The sequence below is a fragment of the Xiphophorus maculatus genome, chromosome 14 (assembly GCF_002775205.1).
Source record: "Xiphophorus maculatus strain JP 163 A chromosome 14, X_maculatus-5.0-male, whole genome shotgun sequence".
NCBI lineage: Eukaryota > Metazoa > Chordata > Actinopteri > Cyprinodontiformes > Poeciliidae > Xiphophorus > Xiphophorus maculatus.
The window spans coordinates 23920153-23944096 of NC_036456.1; the positions used below are offsets into that span (position 1 = coordinate 23920153).

The window sequence follows — 23944 nt, forward strand, 5'->3', positions numbered from 1 at the left end:
AACCCAAAATAAATTGACAGTTTTTGTTTTACTCAGACCAACCTGGCCGCCTTCAAAATGACTCAAATCCCCATTTCTCCCCTTTCTGATGCTCAGTTTAACCTTCAGCATGTGACCTTTACTACGTCTAGTTGTATTTTGGCTGGTATTTAAGGAGGTGAAAGTGGCTGGAGAGCTGAAGAAACCTGCACAGTTAACGTTTATCTGTGTGTTAAAGGTTGGAAGCAGCTTGAAAAGGGTTGACACCTGCGTTAGTGAGGCAGAAGCAGCGAGAAAGCAGAGCTACTGTTGCATCCTGTGGGGGGACGTGGCGCTCGCTCGCTCGCTCTGCGGCTGATGACTCAGTTCCTGAAAACTGAGCGATACCAAGAGTGATTTACAAAAAGACGCCCAACAAGTGTGGCACATAGAAGAAGGTGATTCAGAGTGATGTTTGTTTTTTTTAAAGAAATATAGGTGGAAAATAGAGGGGATAAGGGGAAGGTTAAGATGGAAAGAAAAATACAAAGAGCGACAGATTTCACGCACATAAAGTTGTGTTTTTATTAGACTTTCTCTCTTTTCTGTAGATATTTGCTAAATTCTTGGCGAAAAATAATAAAAATGTCCAAAAATAATCCACATTTCATCCACGTTTCCTCGTCACGACAAAGAAACTTTCTGAAATCAGGCCTCGGAGCCCGCCGGTCAAATTTGAATTCTTCAAACCGCAAAGTTTAACACACACAACAGAAAAACTCTGCGAGGCTAAACAGGGCGAGGGCGAGTAAAACGGGTGAGAAGAGAGGATGGGGGAGGGCGGGAGAAACAGAGAGAGAAAGGAAGAGAGACGCTTTCAGAGCTGCAGGTCTAAAAGTCGAGGACTGAGGAACGGCGCTGAGGAAGGAGCTTAAAAGAAAAAGGAACAAAATAACTCGAATAAAAGGGAAACTGCTGCTGCTTCGCTGATGATCACAGCTTTTTGTTGTAAAAAGAAAAACCAATCTAGTGTGGGAGACGGTTTGAATCAAGATGATGAAGCTGTTGTCTCAGCTCTGCTTCCTGGGTGAGTTCACTTCAACTACTAACAGACTTTTCCTCCCAGGTCCTTTTTGTTTAAAACTCAAATCTTTAATATTAAAAACAGAAATGCTCACTGAGGCGACTAATTTAAAACTTTCACTTCTTCAATTCAATTTAATCAAATGCTACAGGAATGTTTGTTCAAAATGAGCTACTGGACATAAATTAGTCATTTATTTACTCACCTGGAAAACCTGAATTTAGTCATAAATCTGCATTTGCATGATTTCCACAGACTATAAAGGCCTTTAATTGATGCCTCCCATCCAGGAAGTAATGCAAAGCCACCATACGCCGCAGTGAGCTTAGGTTTCCCCCAAACGAGCTTTTATTTTTTTTCAAATCGAAACTGATGAAGGTGCAAAAGTGTAATATTTGCATATTTTCTAATCAATGTTTAGATTTAGGAAGCTAAGAGCATGCTCTTTGATTTGACTGGACTTCTTCCACATGAATCTACTAATTAAAAATCTACTGACTCCATTTATAATTCAGGAAAGATAATCAAAATGTAGCATAATGGGAAATGGCTTTAATGTCAATTAATGTGTTTTTGCAGTATTACACTGCAAAAACACTCAATCTTATCGTATATTTGGTCTAATTTTAGTTTAAATATCTTATTACACTTGAACTTCCAAGGAACTTTTCAGAAATATATTGAAGCTTATTTTAAATCAATGATTCCTTAATATTGATGAAGAAGTTCTAGTTCCACTGGCAGATTGTTTCAGTTATGACATTTTTCCCGTTATAAGTGAAATAATCTGCCAGTAAATAGAACTTGTTCATCAATCTTTATTTACATTAAATAAGCTCATTTATCTTGCCAAAAAGTCATTTTTAAGTTAGTTTTGTCTTATTACAAGTGTAATAAAATGTTTGCTCTAAAATTGGACCAAAATACTTGGTAAGATTTTGTGTTTTTGCAGTGAACACATTAAACTGTGTTGCCTTTTAGGAATAAATCATTTTCTTAAAAGATGTTTATTATTAAATTAAGCTAAAAAAAAATGATCAAGAATCAGTAAGAGTGAGTTTAGTTACTAAATAATAACTTAGAGCTTTAAGGATGGAAAAATTATTAGCTATAGGTGACGGTTTTTAAAAGCTCATAAAACTATGAAAGTTTAAATCGCTTCTCAAAACTCATTTTTCTTTGGCATTTATTTGAAGTAGTGTTTTGATACTCTATTTTTATCAATTTGTGTTATTGTCGTTCTTGTACAGCACTTTGGTGCAGTTTTACACCTTTTTTAAAAGTGCTATATTTTTAAATATGTTTAAAATATATTTTAAACATTGACATTGAAAGTATTCAGTTGTTGCAGCTAACCAGTTGCATCTGCCTCGTGTTTGTCAGACTACAAACTCTAGAAAAAATATTAAACTACAAAAATGGTGGACCTGTAACTCTGAGGCAGATTACCTTTATAATATAACATCTTTTATCTGAACATCACTGTAAATATTTAATAAAACACCTGAAATATTTAAAAGAAACTAAACCTAAATGCTAGGTTGTAGTTTAGCAGCGTTATGCTAAGATAAGAGAATGCTAACATGTTTGGTAAAGTGTGAGAGGAGAGAGACGTTAAAACATTAAAGCAACAGTTTTTAGTTCTAAAAGTTTAAACAAAAATCACCACTAACCTCACATGTTAGTGTGACTGCAGCTGCTGTTTCTGTTTTTACTTTGATTTAAAAGTATTCATGCTAAATGTTAGCAACTGTGCAATGCACTAGCAGGAGGTTTTATATGGTCATGTGTTGGCAGCAGACAGAGCAGAATAAAGATGTGATCAGAAAACCTGAATGTTTTGTTGTCTCAGACTTTAACACTTTGCTCTCATGTTGCACCAACTCTAGGTTGTTTTTTCACACATCTGAAAGCAGCTGCAGCTACCAGAAAACTCAGTCACTTGTTATCAGTAAACTGCATGCGGCTCACATTATGTTTATGATTTTAAAGGACAAGCTGTTGAATTCAATGTTAAGATGTTGTTTTATATAATATTTCTCTTTATTGCTTTGCAGCTCTAGCTACTTCTGCTGTTTCAAAAAGACTAAATACGATGATACCTTCTGTAGCTCCAGGTAAAAACCGACACACTAAACATGATTTATAATGGAAAATGTTATTGTCCACATCTTGTAAGCTCTGTAATACGGCAAATAATAGAAGTAAAAGCTACAGATGCTGAAGAATTATATTTGTTTTGTGACTTTTTTTTCTTAAAACACAAATTAATTAAGGTGGGATTTGTTTACCCCACAGAGTGAATTTGTCTGAAAAGTTCAGTGTAAAATTATGCTAATTTACTAAAAGGCTTTTAAAAAGCGACATAAATGTTATGAATGATGCTTCACAAAGGCCTGATTGACATTTTAAACGAATTAGCAAAGTCTACTTTTGTTTCTATCTTGGTCACAGACTCAAAGCACTTCTGAATTCATTTTCAAATTTAAAAGTGATTTTTTAGTTGTTGTTTTTTTAGCATACTGTGAACAAGCTACAGTCAAAACTTGCAATCAAGTTAGAGTAGCGCTACTCCAACACATAAGAGTAAAAAGTATTTGGTAAAAATCTGACTCAAGTATTGAGCAACTGATCAAATGATCAATCATTTAATATATAAACATTAAATCATCAGACGCACCAAAATATAAACTTAAGTGGAAATTTTGGCATTTATGGATCAAAATGATGATAAATCATATAAGTAACAAAAATAACAAAATCAGACTAAAAAAATTCCAAATCAGAAAAACTGATCAAACTTTAACAGAAACTGCAGGTGTGTGTCTGAGTCTGGTCAGTTTTTGCTTTTGTTTTTCATTCAGTGGGTAGAAAATCCAGAAGAATTACTCAAGTAAGAGTAGAAATACTTCATAATAAAGTTACTCAAGTAAAAATAAAATGTCCAGAGTGGTAAAAATACTCCTAAAACCAATAAACGTAACTGAGTAAAGTACTACCCAACTGTTTACATTGTTAAACTGTTTCCAAAGAGACGCAATCACAAGCATCAATTTTTTACTTTATTCTGCATCGTTTGATGAATTTCAGATAAAGTAAGTATTTTGTTTTTCAGGTTGTTTTAACATTTAGCTGAACTTACATCCTGGTACTCAGACTTCTCTGCCCCAAGGTTTTTCCTCTTTAACAGCAGTAGCCTAAAGTTTCTAATCTAAAATCATTTTAAAAGTCTTAATCCAAAATGCACAATTCTATTTTTAATTTTTTTTAAAAAACTCTGACCATTTCTACACAACCGAACCTTCATTGATCTGCCTCCTTAATTCAGAATTTTCTAGCTTTATTTATCAATTTATTTATATTTATTTTACTGTTTTCTGTTTCTTATTCAGTTCCAGCATCTTCCGCTCCCACACAACCAAATGACACGAAAACGGCCATGGATGTTAAGAAAAACGGTAAAAAATATTCTTCCTTAAGTCAGATTCTTCTTCTCCTTTTTCCTTTTCTTTTTCTTTTATATTTTTTGGCGGTTGGCAAACAATGAAATTGTTGCTTTATCGCCTCCTACTGGTGTGGAGGTTGGAGCAGAGCGTAACTCCAGAATTTAATTTTATTAAATAACTGCGTTAATTTAAGATGATGAAATACTACTTGACAAATTTTACTCTCAAATTATTTTTAAATAAATCAACTAAATTTAATTTGACTTTGATTCTGTTTAATTTTTGAATCACCTGTTGTCTTTTCTCCTCAGTATTTTGACAGAATAACAACTTGCTACACTTTGCAATGTTTCTATAAAATAAAGAGCTCAATTTAACCCAAATCTACTAAGAGACGTAATTTTCTCTTCTCTCCTCGTTCTCCCTCTGCTTCTCATTCCTCCAGTCTTTTTTTTTTCGAGTTTTATGAATCCAGCTGAGAAACCAGAAACAAATGTTACATTTTGTTGATTAGCATCGTCAAATATGTTGATCGATGTTGCCTTTATTTTGATCTCTTCATCTTGACGACTTCCACTGCTGCTCTGTGACAGATCTTATAGGTTTGAGATGATCTCCATGTATCTAATTAATTTAAAAATGATTTATTAAAGTGCAAATGTATGCCATACATGTAAAAATAGTATAATGTACTGATGAAAATGTTATAATTGTTATTTTACCTTCAATAAATGGTTTATAAATGACTAAATATTATGTAAAGTGAAAAAGTATGAATCTTTTCACACTAAATACAGAATACAAAGTATTTACTTAATTAACCAATACTGATATTGATACAAATACTTTTCATTATTTATGTTTATATCATAAAGACCTTTAAGGTTTTTTCTGGTTTTTCTTTTCAGTTATTTTGTTAAAACTTAGGACAGAATTTGGATAAAGTTTATATATGCCTACTAAATAATCTAATTATATATTATCATAATAGAAAAATAGATCACATTTGTCTATATTTTGTCCTAAATAAAGTTAAAAAATGATAATTTTCAGTTAGTTAGAGTTGAGAACTACAATACAAATTCAATAGAGAATCTGAACTAAAGTATTTATATTATTGACTCAAAGTGCAGGAATGTTTTGTTTCCATCAACTCCGGATTATTTTACAGAGTTAGCCTCTGTTTTCATCTTATCACAACATTTTGAAGTTTTAATTCGAAGATTTGAGATTCTTCTTCATTTTTTGTCTTTTTTATATTAGCCACGGAATATTTTAATGCTTCGACATCTAAGATGGACCTTAATGGAACCATGGACAAGACGAACAACGCATCAGCATCAACTCCGTCACCCCCAGCGCCCCAGAGCCCAACCTCACCACCAGTAACCACGGTAACGGTCCTCAGTAACACAAATATTTTTATCCAGCGGCTGCAGCTCAAACCAAAACATTCATCAAAGTCAGAAACTGAAATCCGGTGGATTATTCATGGGGATTAGGAACCCCAGTCACCTGTTAACCTGCATATTTTAATAGTTAATGAATATGATTTAATATTAACAGTAGAAACCGTGTTGGTGCTACTGCAGACCACTACACTGCAAAAACTCAAAATCCGACCAAGGCTTTTTCATTTAGTTTCTACTGCAAATATCTTAGTGCAATTCAAATAAGACCAAATTAATTTATTAGAGACTTTTCAGGAAGAAATAGGAATTTGTTTTAAGTCAGTATTTGCTTATTGTTGATGAAAAAGTACCAAGTACCAATTATTTAACTTATAACAAAACATTTTTCCCATATTATTAGAGAAATAATCTTTGAGTGGGACTAGAGCAGAACCAAATACTGACTCAACTTTTTCTAAAAAACATGTTTTCTATTGAATTTTAAAAATCTCTGATGGTTTGAATCATTTCAACTGGAAACTTTCTCCAGTTTTCTGCACAAATCTGTTTAATTTGTCTTAAAATTAAACAGATGTGAATGTACATGATTTATTTTCCTCCTTGGTTGCTCTGTTTTTACTAAAAGTGCAGAATTGCTGTGTTAGAAATTCTCCATCTTGAGCTACATTGAGGGACAACTTTCTTCAGTCAGAGGCTTCTTCAAATTTGCTGGAAGACAGACTGCTGCAGGAGCCGCATCTACAACTCTATGACAAAAATATTCTCTTTAGGATTAATAAAGTACTTCAGGATTAAAAATGAATCCAATCTGTAACGTTTTACACACTTTTGCAGATTTTTTAAAATTTTCTGGAGATAAAAAACGATCAAACTCTGATCCCCATTATCCCTGCAGTGAGCTACATATTATTTACAACACAAAGGACAACATCAATGAACAAAGTTTTGTCATGATTAACCTCATATCTTCACATTTTGGCACCTAAAATACAGATGTGGTCGTTTGGACGCTGCTTGTTGTGTAAAGTTATATAAAATGTTCTTTAAAATAGTTTTAGGCGAGCTTAATCAAGCCACTCCATCGCTGCCGTTCTAGAAAAACAGCAGACAGGAAGTGAGTTTTGGGTTGTAGTGCAAAGCCCACCATGAACAAGAAAAGCTACAGAAACACGAAGCCGGTTCTCAGAAATCCAGTGGAAGAAACAAACATTTCAAACCATCAGATGCTTTCAAATGCAAGGAGGTTGAAATAAAAAAGAGAATGTTAGATGGAGTTAACTGATGGAGTTTTTGTTTCCTCTCTGACAGCCAGAAGAAGAAAGCAGTGAAGGGTTGACCTCTGCAGCGACTACAGCGTCCGCAGCAGGTAGCTCAGCAGCTTCATGCAGGCTGCAGCTTCACTCTCTGCCTCGTTTTGTCTTCCTGCATCAAACCACAGCGACTCACACGCCTGATTTCTCTCTAGCTGCTCACCAGAACCCACAGGAGCACATTCAGATACGCCAAGTTTAATCCATCAAACCAGAACGCTAACCGTCACAGGACGGAAAAAAACACTTTACCACTTAGCTGCCATTTTCAGGAGCGAGATTTATGATAACCAGCTGCAATTTGTTACTAAATAAAGGAAAGAGACGTTTTGTTTTTGTTTAGTTTAACTGTGTGAATATCCACAGAAATGAATTGTTAATGTAAGATACATTTATTTACTGTTTCTCTGTAATTCTTTCTGCCGTTTTGGTAACATAGGGAGGGAGGACACAGGCTTACCTACGACAGCTAATTCACACAAACTCAGTGTTTCAACTGCTTTGCAGTTTTCTGGAAGTTTGTTCCATATTTGTGGTGCATAGTAGCTGAGTGCTGCTTCGCCATACTTGGTTCTGGTTCTGAGGATCCAGAGCAGAACCAGAAGACCTGAGAGGTCTGGAAGGTTGCTATGGCGATAACAGCAGATCTTTAAGCCGTTCAGTGATTTATAAACTAACAGCAGTATTTTAAAGTCTGTTCTCTGAGCTACAGGGAGCCAGTGTAGGGACTGTAGAACTGGGTGATGTGCTCTGTCTCCTGGTTTTATTCAGGATGCCAGCAGCAGCGTTCTGGATCTGACTGGTATTTTTAGACACTGTTGCAGATTAATAGATCAACCTTGTTTACTTGTATAGCACATTTCAGCAACAAAGCAGTTCAACGTTCATGAAAACACAAAAATATAAAGTCATAGAATGCACATAATGCTGTCGTTACACATCAAAATGTTGATTAATGTTTCATTTCTAATGTTTCAGAAGCAACTCTCAACAGGTGGGATTTAATCTAGATTTAAAGATAAAGAGTTTTTCTAGATCTTAATCCTGGAGATGTTCTTCAGGTGTTGGAAAGCCGACTTTGTAATTATCTTTATGTGGCTCTGAAGGTTCAGATCAGAGTTCATCACTACCTTTTCCACAAAGAGATAAGAGATAAATCTTTATTGTCATTGTCACAAGGACAACAAAATTTAAAAGGCAACTAGCTGAAACTGAGCTACAGAGCAGCCCTGGTAAAAACGCTGCTACAGGTTAACAGAGGAGCCATGTTGTGATTTTTCCAGAAGGCGCCGTTTCAGAAACAGCAGGAGCTTTTAAAGGAGACACAAGCGTTAAATTACAAAGTCATAATTCCAACTGAAGGCAATAATTACTTGATTGTGCCTGGAAAACACACGCTGTCCCTTTAAGAACAATATTATTCAGCGTTTGTTTTGAAAATGGCCGCCTGCTCTTTTAACCAAGAGTATAAATAAAGGAAACCAACATTAAATCAGATTTCTCCTGAGTGAAAAACTAAATCTAATGTGTTTCTTTCAGTGGCTCCAGGCCGTTCATCTTGGGGTAAGTTCACTTTTTTTTACTCCAGTTTATCTGTTGAGTTCATCTTCGCTCTGATTCTTTTTAAACTCAGTTTTAGTATTTTGTCTTTTCTGTTGTAGTCCAGTTATTCACTAGGAGGTGAATTATCCCCCCGACTCCTGCTGGGTGTTTCATCATCACCCTGTTTTCAAAAACAAACCAAAATTATACTAAAATAGATGCAAGTCATTCATGCTGTTAATACTTTTCTTATTGAATGCAGATGTTTCGTTTTGTACATTTTGGTTGGAATCTTCAGGAAATTACAGCTAACATGTTGCTAATGTTCCAGCGCCCTCTAGTGGTCACTAGAATACACGGCAAATTAACTCAGTATAATGTGAATGTTTCAAACCATTAAATTAGATATTTATTGTTTGTTCTGTGTTTTAATCTAAAATGAGGACAATCAGGAGGTAACCTCGTCATTTTGTTCTCGGCAGCTTACATCCTGCTGGTGTTGATAATCATCGTGATCATCGCTCTGTGTGTCATCCTCTACATGCTCCGCAGGGCGTCCAGGGTGAGAAACAACAAAGAAATCCATGTTTCCTTAAAGAAAAACTGTCACACTATTATACCATCAATAATTAAATGTTTTGATTTCTATTTATCTTCTCCAGACGTACTCGTTTGACCTCCAGCGCCCTCCGGCCTCCAGCAGTCCGTACGAACCAACTGGCACCTTTGGTCAGGTCTACCTGGATGACCTCGGTAACCAGCTAACTCCGTCTAAATGTCTTAAAAGGTCTGACAACCTGAGTAAGAATGTTTTTGTTTTGTTTCTGTGTTTGTTTCTCAGACCAACCGGCTAACAAAGATGTGATCTCGGATGATCTGTCCCCCACACCGGTACCCAACGGCACCGGCCCACAACCGGAGGAGAACGCAGACGGGGAAGAGAACGGTACCAATGTTTGGTTTCTGCTTTCCAGTCAAGTGTTTGGAAATCTAAAGTATTTAAATATTTTAGAAAATACCTGCATGTTTAAAGGGGCAGATTATCAAAATTAACAGTTTTCACATCTTTTTTATGCTTCCATCTGGGTTTCTACCGCTTCTATAAACATCTCAAACATTTAAAAACAAACACCCAGATGGTTTTTTGGTGTTTGGAAAATGAACTGTTTCAAAATCCTCCCAATTGTTCAGTCACACTGCGCCCCAAGCGGGGCTCCAGCATATTTGGCCAGCTGGTTTTACCGCTGTGCAATGGCTGCTGGAAAAGACAAGTGTTTTGTCCTGCTGCATTCTTGTTGGTTGTGCATGAGGCTCCACTTCTGCTTTTCAAAGATATATAGTTGTATAATTACGCATCTATGTGCAGCTATTTTGACGTTCGAGTGTAAACGTTGAGTTGGGGGCCGTGACCAACAGCAGCTTATTTGGATTTAATCAACATGAGGCTCTGAAGCAGCTCATTCTGAAAGGAGATTAAACTAGGCAGAACTAAGCAGACTGAAATCTCATTATTTAAGAATTATTTTGTGCAAAAAAATTTTATAAAAATGTTGTGTATCACCAATAGACCTATTCTAACCTCTTCAAGGAAGCATAATTAGATTGTATTTGCTCAGTTCTGCCTATTTTAGCTCCTTTCAGAATCAGAATAAGCTGAAAATGGCTACAAACAGATGCACATTTGCACAACCGTACATCTCTGACCCTGAGGAAGAAGAAATGGATGGTGAGTCAACAACAAAGCACTTGTCCTTTCCAGCAGCCATTGTACAGCTCATACGTTGGTAAATCTAGGTGACCAAAAGTGCTGAAGCTCTGCTTGCGTTGCTAGGTAACGGGCTGGGCTTGGCTGGGGTTGCTCAGTAACGGCACAGAGTGACTTAACAATCAGGAGGTTTTTGAAACAGCTCGTTTTCCAGACACCAAAAACCATTATAATGTTAGAATAAAATAAATGGATGTCTGAAAAATGAATTTTACCCTTTAAGGCAACATTTGATGATCCAGACTCAGTTTTGGTGAATTCAGACATTCACTCCGTCTCTTTAACTCCTTTCCTTCCTGCAGCTCTTCAGGATCCACCAGAAGCAAACAACCCGCAGAGATCTTCGTCCTCCTCCTCCTCCTCCTCCAGCAGCAGCTCGTTATCGGGAGGCGACCAGGCAGAGACGAAATCCAACCAGATGAGCAGCAACAACTTGTTCTTCGATGCAGTTGAGGAGACGCAGCCGCAGCAACAGAACGGAAACAACAACAATCCATGTGAGCTCATTTAAATACGACACAAATACAACCAACAGGTGCTATAAAAACTATTTCAGTGGAAAAATATTCTTCTAATAACCGAATCCCAGTTCAGATGTTGACTCTTTTCTAAAGTATCAAAGCTTCAGTCTTAAAGGCACCTTAAAGGATTTAAAACTTTTATTTTAGTGGAAAATCTGGAAACAAAAGGAGCAGGAGCTCCACTAAAAATGGAAAAATAAAAACTTTAAGGTCTAGTTTAACATCAATTCAACATATTGTTATAAATTAAGCTTAAATGACATATTTATCTATAATATTTGAACATTAAAATTTAACATGTAGTTTTGAATATCCAGTTTGATATAATTTTCTCTGCAAGCAAAAGGAAAATCTGACATAAATCAAAAATCTTTCCCATCGTTTAAATGTATTGTTTTATTGAAGTATCTGTATAAAACTAGAGAAGAAAACAACAGCTGAAAAAACCACCAAACTTATTCATACCCCTGGTTGTATTTTCATTTTCCTTCTGACTGAAGGTCATTTTAACATTTTGTAGCCGTTCGTCCAGTTTTGACTGATTTAAAGGGAGATAAAGATATAATTGAATCATAATTATTGACATGATACTTTATGTGTGTGTGAATGTTTATATATTCAAGTACTTTTGGCTCCATTGGTGTTTTATCGACTCAGATAGTTTATTCCAGAATGAGGAAGTGACACGTTGCACTGCTGAATGGGTTTCTGATGGTGAAACATCGGCCAGTAGGTGGCGCTCACCCACAATCAAAAATCCCAAACAATCATCATCTCTTTCTATCACTCAGCCGCCCATGTAGGTCATTTGGGAAAATCTCCATAAACACGTTTTATAAAACTCATTTGTTTCGGGACTTTAGCTGCTATTTTTTATTTTTATTTGTTTAGTAGAATTTTGAGCTTTTATTCTGGAAAATGCATTTTTATGTCTGACTTAGACATTTAGTCATTTATTTACTTGCAAAAATAAAATTTTGCTCGTTTGTTCTGGAAGATTTTCGAGTTTAAATAATTTTGTTTCTAAACATATTTATCTCTAGAGTAGATCAAATAAATGAAAACTTTTTTTTTTTTGCCTTTTCTCCTTTTTTAGCCGTTTGCTCCACCGACCCATTTGTGGAAATAAACCTTGACGATCCGGCCTGGTCCGATCAGCTCCTAACTTCTCCGCCGACCTCCTCGGTCCTCCCCTTCTCTTCTATCTCCTTCTCCTCTTCCTCCTCCTCTTCATAGCACCAAACATTCCCACAGAAGCAGAGACTCAACGTCCTTCCCACCAGAATCAGCAGAAGGTCTTTAAAAGTTTCTCTCTCTTTTCGTCAAAATGCCTCCCTGCTTACTTGAAACGTCAACAAGCTAAACACCAAGCTAACCCAAAGTCAGCTTGAACTGTGTTGATGATGAAATGTTATTTTTTCTCAAGTGGTTTTATTCTTTTTTTTTACAGACAATTTAAAAAATCTAGAAAAACTGCAACTTGCAACATCTGATGCCGTCGAATCAAACTCTGTTTTAGTTTAGCGTTTCTAACAGTCATGAGTTTTTATGGCTTTCCGTTTACACATTATCGTTTCTCAAACTAAATAAACTAAATAAAGACTAGAAGCTAATGTCTCCTAATTACCGTCAATATGTACAATTTTGTAAAAACTTCTTATTAAATCTATATTTTGTGCCTCACATCATTACAGAAACCCGAAAGCTTTGAATTTCAAATCTAATTCTGAAGAATTGTTTTTATTTTAACTATTATGAACAATTTCTTTACTGTACAGAAGTAAAAATATGCAGCCACTGCTTTAATTAATGCTCTGATCCAAACTGATAAGCATCTGTGGAACATTTTTTATTTACCAACTTTATTATGTTAATTGAAATGATGTCGTTTTATCATTACCTGACCTTTAACATGTATAAATCAAACTTCCTGTCATTGAAGCACATTGTGTGATGGTTTTTAAAATAAAAATGTTTTTTTGTTGGTTTTAAAATAAAATTGTTTTATTTTAATAAAACATTTATCTTTCTGCATTAATTTAAATGCTCTGTTACGTCACGTTATGATAAAATCTGTTGAAAAGTGGGGAAAAAAACAGTTTTGGTTTAACTTTGGCTAACAATAATTTAAAAAAAGAATAAAACAGCTCATATTTTTAAAGTTATATATAGCAAACCCATGTTTTTTATTAAGTTTTTTTAGTTTATTCCTGTAATATTTGCATTTAGTTTCCACAAAAAATGACAACAAAAGTAAGTACGGTAATAGTAATGTGAGTTTAGATTAGATGTTTTTTGTCATTAGGTTGGAATATTTCAAATTTTTTATTTTTTACATAATTTCCCATCTCATTTTTGCAATGTTTTTATTTTGAATCCTAAAACTGGAAACGAAATGGTGATAATTTAAAAATTGTTGTCGATATTTAGCTAACATGATAATTGTCTTTTCAACAAGTCGTGCAATATCAAAAGCTCCACCATATTTCATTTTTTGTGCTCTGGAATATTGCAGACAGGAAATTTACTGATGTCCCACTGAAGAGCTTTCAGATGTTTTAATAGATTTTTGATTACTTTTGATTTTACATTTTGTAAAGCTAACGTTTTGATCAAGAACTTTCTGCTTTTATTCTAATTATTTATTTAGACGTTTACATTTGAACCAGATTGAAGTTTCACACCTCTGAAGGATGCGCTGCTGGTGAGATACTGACTACTCATAACTACTCCAGACAGTCACACTTCAAACAAACTGAATAGTTTCGACGCTGAACCTGTCGAAACCTGAAAATAACTTGGAGGTTTACAGTCACAGTGAAATTTCCAGGTGTTCATACAACTGATAAACAAAATAAACAAAACAACCAAAAACAAAAACAAAATGGATTCTCAGTCTCCATTAACAAAAAATGTACTTAAATAAAAACTAAACAACATAAAGCCAAAGTGGAAATAAATACTGCATTCAACCTAAAGACTGCAGATTATGAAGTCTGTATATTATGTTGCCCTTCAGTAATAATTAGATTTAAATAGAGAAGATGGGCACATCGACTACCTGATGCAATAGTTCACACTACACGTTTTTTGCTGCTATTTTTCCCCTTAAGACAATCTTGTTGGTCTTCCTAAGATTGTGTGGTGTGTTACGGTAGATCGTCGTTGCCGCTCTGATCTAAATCAGGGGTTTTCCCCGACTGGGAGCTTAAAGCAGCCTGTTGAATGTGACAGGCAGCGAAAGCGAGGATTCTCCTTAGTGTTTTCTGAGGGGAAATTACGGAGGGGAATCCCAAACAACTGACACGGCGCAACCCGAGATGATACGTGGAAAACATTAATGTTTATTCAACATGCAAAGAATATAGAAATGACAAGAGGAGGAGTTGGAGCGAAATCGCTACCGCAGTTGATAAAACAGGTGTTGTGCGCTATTCAGTTCAGGGGAACTGAATAGCGCACAACACCTGTTACATTACAGCTGTTCTTCGTTAACGTGACGTAAACAGGTTATAATGATTTTCATTCAGTCAGGACTTTACGCTGACACTAGCCACATGCATTGCAGGTAGATTGTAGTAAAGCATTGATTAATGCCTGGTTTTAAAATTAGTTCACTGGACTTGTAGCCATTATTTTGTGCCCAGGAACGAACCGATCGAACCGTTATACCTAGGATTTGTGTCGGCTAATGTGTGGTCTGTCAGGTTTTGAAAATGGGCCGACAATCGGCTGACAGCTCTAAGATCGTGTCTGCGCTGGGCTTTACACTAAGGAAATGAGGAAGGGAGGGTCAGTGGAGAGCACCGGAGTTGAGCCTTTTTTTATTCGGTGTCATCAACAGAAAGAGAAAAAGGCCGGAAGAGACGATAATGCCGATAATTGAAATGACGTCGATAGTTTTAATTTATCATACGATTAATTGATTTATCGTTTATCGCGACAGGCCTACTCAAAACACTAAAATTGCTCTATATTTTTGAATGGCTCATTGTGGATTCACAAGCTGAGGAAATCCTGCGTCTGGCCAGACACAGAGTTTCCCCAACTGCTGATGAAATCATTCACAACTTGCATTGCACAGCCTTGGTAACCACAGATCCAACTGATGAACTAGGTGATAAGTTTCTCTGCTCCCCTTCGACATCGCTGCATGTCTCACACGTGTTGGTCTCATTTCACATCGTTCTTACTGGTTTGTCTCAACTCGGAACAACAGGGATTTTTTACGGTTCCTGAGTCATTTCCACATGTTTCTCTCACATGAAAAAAGTCTTGAAAACAAGTGGAAATCACTGGGACCTCTGGCTAAACGAGCACAATTAGCCATAGACTGGATTTACCATTCTCCTGGCATCCTTTTCTCTCCATCATTATCAATGTACAGAGAAACTATGCCCAGAGATTTGGCTGCAAAGCCCTCTAAAGAGGTGATTGATGATAAAGCATGAGAATTTTTCTCAAAAATGGAAGCAAATGATCTTGATTTGGACACACTGCCTGAATGTTTATGGGCAGTTCATAAATATGATGTTGGATTAATTAGGACCAAATTAATCCAACAGGACCAAAACATTGTCCTGAGCCGTATGCAACGAAATTTCGTTCTGTATACACCCTGTGCATGCAAAATGACAATAAAGTCAGTCTAAGTCAAAGTCGAAGTCTAATTAAAGGTCAAGAACCAATTCACATCTCTCCAACATCTGACATTAGACCACATGAGCACCAATATCCATTGAAACCTGAAGCTGTTGCAGGAATAACACCCGTTTTTCAGTCATTGCTGGAAGCAGGAGTGATTGTTCCTTGTGATGATTCACCAGTAAGAAAACCTATTTTCCCTGTAAAGAAAATTAGAGACAAAGGAAAGCCGAATGAATGGAGATTTGTTCAAGATTTGAGAAAAGTTAATGAAGCTGTCATTCCCTGTGCACCGATTGTCCCAAATCCCATCTGGAAGTCAGTTTTTCACTGTTGTAGATCTAGCAAATGCATTTTTCAGTGTTCCAATTCACCCTGACAGTCAGTTCTGGTTTGCTTTTCAGTTTAAAGGGAAAGCATACACATTTACCAGATTGTGCCAAGGTTATTGTGAATCTCCCACAATTTTCCATCAGGCCTTGAATCAGAGTTTCAGTGCTCTGACTCTGCACCCAGACTGTGCATTGCTTCAGTACGTGGATGACCTGCTGTTGGCAGCACCGACTGCTGAACTATGCCGCTCTGAGAGCATGAAGCTGCTGTGGTTTCTGTCTGAAAATGGTCATAAGGTTAACAAATCAAAAGTGCAATTTGTGCAGCCATGTGTGACATTTCTGGGTCATGTGATTTCTAATAAGGGCAATTTCAGAAAAACGTGTCCATTGTTTCTCTGCCTCAGACCAAAAAACAGCTGATGTCCTTCTTAGGATTGTGTGGTTACTGCAGACATTTCATTCCTAGTTATGCTGAATTAGAAAAACCTTTAAGGGAAATTTGTCATGAAAAAGGATTGTTGATGACATCACAGGTATCATGGACACAAAAGGTTTTCCTGTTTTCCTGTTTTTTCTAATTGCAGGCATTGCAACCCACCCAGGAAGAACTGAAACTGTAACCCTGCACACTCGCACTGAAAACAACACTGCTTCAACCAAGGCGTCACAAGAAGACTGTCCCTCGAAAAAACAGCATGTTTTCTATGTATTGACCTGTGATTTTTACATCCCAAACCACTTAAGCAAGTGACAGTTGCAACTTGAAGTTTTATCAATACAGACTGTTTTATGGCTATTAGATGTGTTTTACCTTGTGTTATCTTTTAATTGTATTTAGTTATTTCATTTATTTTGTGATCATTTTCTAGAATGTGATTCCTTAAAGGAATCAAAGGGAGGAATTGTAAAGGAAAGATTTATTAACAATGTTTAAATAAATTTGAATGTACATTTTATGATGTTTCCGTTAAAGGTTTGCACTCAGGTGCAGTTCAGCAGGATATATGCCCTTCTGACCCTCTGCAAAGAAGTGAAGAACAGGATGTTCAGTGGTTAGAAATGTGAGACATTCTAAGGTGATGAGCCTAGTTTGCAGAAGTTCAGTTTCTAGTATCTGTTCAGCCATCAACAGAGAGGCTTTTTGGAGAAACGCCTAAAGTTGAGCTGTGAATGTGTATGCAACTCTGCTCCACTGGAACTGATAGATAAGTAACGTATAGATTTTTACCTGACACTTGAGCCAGTGGCTACGTAATGTGTGATGCATCCTATGTAGCTGAGGGGACGTTCAGAACAGATGAGTCAGAACTCATCTGATTCTCACTGAGATGTGGGCTTTGTATGTTTTTTCCATTTGCAAATGTTAATTAAAGCTGTTTGTTCTCTTTTAAAGCTGAAGTTTGGTCTCGGATTTTGTCCAACTTAACATAACGTGACATGCTGGACGTTTTTGAAACAGCTCGTTTTAAAGACACCAAAACAGATTAACTTATTGCCAAAAACCGTCTGGGTGTTTTATATTAAGCGATTCAGTTGTTTTTAGAAGCAGCAGAGCTCCACATAAATGAATAAACAATGCATAGTTTTTAACATAGTTTTTAAATGAAATTAAGATCCTACAAAGCAAACAAGACATTAAAAAGTCTAAAATGTCTCTCATACAGAGATCATTGTTTCCTACCTGTGTTTTACTCTTCAGTCAGGAATGTACTCATACTTTCCAGCCAGGGTGACCACTTTCACTTTCTAAATATGTGGACTCTGTTTAAGTTTTTAAATGCCTGACCTCGGGGTTTCTTCTGTTCTAATAGTTTCCGTAAAAACTAAGAATTGTCCAGACAGTAAGAGATACTCATCCTCTGCAGGATAAACTATTTCTGTTCCACTTTTACTCCAAAGGAAAGAGATGAGACATTCCTATCCTAGCAAAGTGAAATGTAACGACTCCTGTGGTCATTGTGTGTCAGAGAGAGATGGACACAAATCAGATGTCTGCAGAGTCTGGATTTTCTTTCTAAAAACCTTTATAATATAAAAAAAGTTTTTACATTTAACAAAAGTTTATTCAGCGGCATCAACTCTGCTTTCTGGTTTTTCATTTATCGTGACTAAAGACAGAATGATAAGAACTTGCACATCCCAGAAGATGCTCTGCATCTGGAGTTAATGAGAAGCTTCATATTTCTGCCTAAATTTGCCTTTTTTTTGTTTAACGTTTCCATGGAGGTCGTTTTTAATTCTTTTTTTGTTACTGAAATAGTTACATTTTCGCTGACCTTCAACTGAACAGAAAAAAACACACAGCAGAGTTGCACCACTTCAATCTAAACTGCCTCCCACCTCTGGTAGTTTTCTCCCCTGTCATATGACAAGCGGCTCATTGTGCCCATAGAGAAGGGAAAGTCCCACCTGCCTCCTGCAGAACGTTTAATAATTCATCTTCACACTTTCACATAAACTGACACGTCTACTTTGTCTGAATTGTCTAATAAGATTTAGCTTGAATTTTGATGTTTCAAAGATTAAAATAAACTATATTTTTCTTAAGTTGTACTTTTTGTCCCCACGCGACAAAAACATAAAATTTTATCAAGTATATTTGTTTAGTTTCAAGTGTAAATATCTTCCTTCTGTCAACAACAAATCAAAACACAGGAAATAATCTAAATTCTGGGGCAGGATAAAGTTCATTGGAGACGAGACAAAAAGGTGACAGAAAGGTCAAACATCTTCTTAATCTGATGCTTTTTGATTACAACGGTCTTATTTTATTAGGTATTACACTACAAAAACACAAAATTGTAGTATTCTAGTAATTGTATTTCAAAATAACATTTTTTAAGTAATAAAACAGGGTATCTTTACATGGGAGTGGGCAAAAATTACATCCGGTGTACCCCAAGGTTTTATCTTCGGACCCCTACTATTTGCTCTGAAGAGCTCAGATTATAACAAACAAGGTGAGTTACGCTGCAAAAACACAAAATCTTACGAAGTATTTTTGTCTAGTTTCTGGTGCAAATACCACTTGACGTAAGATAAAACTAACTTTCAAAGAAAATGAAAAAATGTCTTGTTATAAGTGAAATATTGTGCCAGAGGAAGTAGTGCTTTCTAAATTTAATATTGAGTGACTAAAATAAGCTCCTATTTCTTGCTGAAAAGTTACTTGATAGTTTAGTCTTATTTCAAGTGTACTAAGGTATTTGCACCATAAACTAGACCAAAAATACTTGGAAGGATGTTGTGTTTTTACAGTGTAGCAAGCTTCACACACAATAAGACTTCACGGTTTGATGAAATCATGAGGTTTATTTCAAGTCAGGCTCAAAAATAGTGAACTTTTTCTTTGAACAAAAATCAGGTAATTTACATTTACTAAAAACTGCAATGTGATTTATGACTTTCCAGAGCCATGAAGTCGTAAATCACTCATGAGACGCAGGTTTTAAGTAACCAACGTTTGGAGTTACTCGCCATCCATCATCTGCACTGAGCAAGGTCCAACTGGACTTTCAAAATAAATGTTTCCAGCAGCCCTGCAGCGTATTAAATATCAGTCTGTACTTGAAATGTGTTCTTTAGTCTTCACTTTCACTTCAGGGCACAAGTGTCTGTTTCCCAGAAACACTTTGTAATGTTCCACAAAACCTGACCACTGAAAACTAGAACACCAACGTGACAAACTAACTTTGCTCAATAGTTGCATGACCTGAATGACATATTAACCAGCTTAAACCAAACATCATGGAACCAGGTTAGTTAGCAGAGAAGCATGAATAAATTAACACAAACTGAAACTGATTCACTCAGTAGAATAATTTAAACCATCTGCTAAAATAAGAATAAAAATGGTTTCAAAAATCTTCCAGCACCAAGATATGATGGAGTAAAATCAAGAAAATAAGGTCATAAAATTACACCAATAAAGTCGTAATATTACCAGAATAAAGTTGAAATATTATCACTTTATGCTTGTATTATTTTGACTTTATTCCTGTAATTTTATGCTTTTTTAATTTTCTTAGCGTGGCCCTAACACTGTTGCATAAAGACGACTGTTTTTTATTTACATCTATTTAGCTGCTATATGCTAATTCCTAGCTTAGCAATTGGTAACTGAATAATAAAATGTTTTTGGAGCTTAGAAATTAAACAACAACAACTAAATAAGTAAATATACAAAACAGTACAAAAATATGTCGATTCATATTCAAGTTATAAAATTATTATTATAAATAGCTTGACTCCAGCTAGCTAAACTAGCTGCTGAACAAAAGCAACACAAACTAAACTAATTCAGCACCAAAAAAAAATCCCCCAGTGGCTAAATCCACAATTAGCATAAGCTTTGTCAAAAATGAACAAAAAGTGTTAATATTAATAGATATATTTAGGTTCAAAATGAAAATATATTTTGTAATGTGACCAGCATGTTTCTTTTGATTTTCTTTTTAAGGATGCCTCCCTCAAATTCAATCAGAAGAAAACTTCCTGGATGAATAAAACAATATTTAAAACCTAAATCTCACAGGATTGTGAATAATTTTGTACTTTGCTCCAACTACACAGAAACTTGTGTTCCGGAAATAAAATTTAAAATTTAAATTTAAAAAGAAATATTGAAAGTGTTGCTGGGACATGTGTGGATCATGACGTTTCCATGACAACAAATTAATTTAAAGCTGTTTTCTGTGGATTTCCTTATTGTGCAGTGATTTAACTTAGGATTTAGCTCATTATTAATATTTCTTCCACTACAGACAGAATATTATTTAGTGCAACCGTTTCCATTAGTTAACTACAGCTGGTGTGATTTCCGTGCGGTGGTTCTGCTGTTGTTACTGGTTAATGATTAGCACTCACCATAAAAACCAGTATAAAGAACAGTGTGTTAGCAGTAAGAGTGCTGATACAGAAACACCCACTCCTCTGAAACGGGTCTGATGAAAAATGTCACCATGAGGTCGAAGGCGGCGAGGGAAACCTCAAATTTCTCACAGAAGGTCAGAGGAGCTACATATAATTTCTCACAATTAAACTCAATATTTTGAATGTTTTGAACAAGACTGGTGGAGAACTTTGATTTGTTTTGATTTAGACAGATTAAGAGTTAACTTCGAGATCGAGCAAAACGGTAAATAGTGTAAACTATAAGAGCCACAACTACTGAGGCGACTGGAAGTGTTACGGCCAATCTAATGCTTTGGTCCGGTCCGCTTGGAGCGAGTTCAGCGTCTGCATGGAGAAAAAGCATGAATGAATCAGAATAAAAAGTAAAAGAACAAAGATTTATGCTGTTTTATCAGGTTTCTAAAAAGATCAGGGAAAACTACACAACATTGGTGTAACTTTATTAACACCTCCTTAAATTGGAGAAGCGCATGAAACAACGCACCAAACTGGTTATTGTGGTTGGTGGGGATGGAAATCTGCTTAAAAAACTCAACCTAATATCAAAATGAGTAAGTGTCAAAATGAAGAAGCATGTATTCCACAACACTTATCGCCCACTCATTACAATATTTCCCTCGCTCAAAGTGAAACCATTACATCTCTCTTTCCCCCGTTCGTAACAATCAGGTTTGTCCTTCTGTTACTGCAACTTCATTAAGTGGTTTATTTCCTTCCAACAACTCTAAACTTACAAAAAATCAAACACTGACTGAAGGTTCATTTTGGTGATAGGAATTCACAAATATTTAAGGTTAAAGAGAAAAGAAAGCTAAAAACAAAAACTGCTTTGTTTACATCCAGACCACTGGCATTACAGTTCCTAGACTAACCAGAAAATTGTGAATAAATATGAATGTTCACGTGATCGGCTGATGTTGACGTCAGTCGGGGTTAGAAAATGCCATTTTTTGTTTGCAGTATCCCCATAACAAGCCAGCAGGTTACCGTGGTGGCAGTGCTGCATTTTAGGAATAGATCTATGAGCTATACAAAAGATTTCCATCACATTTTTGCACAGAATCATTAGATAAGCAGATATTAGTCTGGCCAGTTTTGTCTCTTGTGAGCTCCTTTCAGGATGAGCTGATTTAGGGCGTCTGTCACTTTAAATCCACATAAGCTGCTGCTGGCCACGCCCCTAACTCAACATTTACACTCGCACATGAAAATGGATGCTAACAGTTGCACAATTATAGAACCGTACACCTTTGAAAAGCAAAAGTAGAGCCTCCTACACAACCAACAAGAATGCAGGAAGTGGTTTCTGGATGGTTAGTAGCGCAAAAAACTAGCTGAATCTGCTGGAGTTAGGCTTGGGTTGCTAGGTGACAGGTGGAACTCTTCTTGGGTTGCTAGGTAACGGGCTAAGCTAATTTTAAAGCTACCAAAAAACATTAATGCAGCGTTCACAATGTATGTGATTTGAGGGTCAGGAGTGTCAAAGTCTATGTGGAGGCACATCGCACGTCTAGAGCTGCACAGCTGAGGCGTTTTGAGCATTTTGAGTTTTTTGAGCGCTTGGTGTGCGTCAATGCTGGATTTGGAAACTCTGAATTTTCGCTGCTGTACGCGGAGCGTCAACCAATCACAGAGAGACACCGCTATGAGACGTAGTGATGTAGTTGGTGTCCTGCCAAGAGATGCGGGTTAGCAGGTCATCAAACTGGGCTTGAGTGAGACGAAAACAGCGCCGATAGCGACCATCGTCAGCACCCAGCTAGCTTGTGAAACTCACAAAACTCACAACGCCTCTGAATTATCTGGTAAATTCAAACACGTGTCCAATGGCGTCATTCAAAGTAACCAGGAAAGGAAGAAAAAGGCCAGAGACTCCTCAGAACGTGCATCGTTCCTTTATCAGCTGCCGTTGTTTGTTCAATAGAAACTCAACACGAAATGTTCAGTAAAGAAATCTGAGCCTCCGTTATTACAAACTTTCACTGCAAAATATTTTGGTGCCAACCTCTCAATTTCATCCGCCGTTGTACAAAGAGACCAGCAACGGAAAACAACGAGTCTGGAGCAAAATGTCAAGCGTCCAACTCAGAGTTCTGGACACGTGTTTTCGGTGTGAACGCAGCACAACTTATTGCCAAAAAATTATTGGGCTGTTTTTAGGAGCAGCAGAAACCTAAGTGGAAGTATGAAAACTATATCAAAGTCCACCAACTTACATGGAGTAGTCACGCAGCAAAGCGTGTTTCTTGACGGATCGTCGTTCCCTCCAGTCGTGACATTCAGAACAAATTGTTCTGCAGGGGAAAGAAACAGCTCAGTGACATTTCTTTTCTTGTTTGACAAAAACTTAAATCTTATTTGTGTTTTTTTTTTTTCACCTCTCATTTGAAGTCTCCATTTCCCGGTGACATCATCGAAGTCGGCGTTCAGGTAGCAGTAAGTCTGTAAGTCCCAGAGTCTTCGGTTTGGACTCCGGACAGATTGAGCCGGATCTTTGCTTCCTGGGGAGCGTCTTTGTCCAAATGGACCCGTCCTGCAAACTGCTCATCCGCCGGCACCAAAGAGCCTCTTACTGTGTCGAAAACGATCTTAGCCGAGTCAGAGACAAATTCACAGATCATGTTGATGAGAGTCCAGTTAGTTTTCAATGGAGTTCTCCAAACAACGGTGACGTTCTCGTTTTCTTTGGCTCTGTAGACCTTCAAGCTGTTCGTGACACACATCTCTTCAAAGGAGAAAAAGTTGAAATAAGTCACATCTTGCATGTATATTTCTAATCTGATTAGAATAATATTAGAATAAGATAATAGAGAATAAGTGAGAGTAAAAACTGACTGCAGCGATCATAGATGAAGAGGAGGAACATTATCTTCCGCATCGTGTTGTCCTGCAAAAGAGTGTAAATAAAGGTTTGTTTTACAAGTTTAGCATAAAAACTATTTATTTAGAAATGCTGTATAATAAACCAGCTGTTTCTAAAATGGCTCAGCACTACGTAGCCATAAAGTTACAA

At 36.4% G+C, this 23944-nt stretch overlaps 1 protein-coding gene across 1 annotated transcript; it reads left to right on the top strand.

Annotated features, from left to right (window-relative positions):
* Nucleotides 1-795: 795 nt before the first annotated feature.
* On the top strand, nt 796-13060 carry LOC106700363 (uncharacterized protein DDB_G0271670-like). The gene is made up of 11 exons (XM_023347017.1): nt 796-1045; nt 3100-3159; nt 4435-4500; nt 5752-5882; nt 7209-7266; nt 8750-8773; nt 9235-9314; nt 9415-9505; nt 9594-9698; nt 10820-11014; nt 12135-13060. The coding sequence occupies exons 1-11, from the start codon at nt 1012-1014 to the stop codon at nt 12272-12274; spliced, it is 984 nt and encodes a 327-aa protein (XP_023202785.1). The 5' UTR covers nt 796-1011; the 3' UTR covers nt 12275-13060.
* The last annotated feature ends 10884 nt before the right edge of the window (nt 13061-23944 follow it).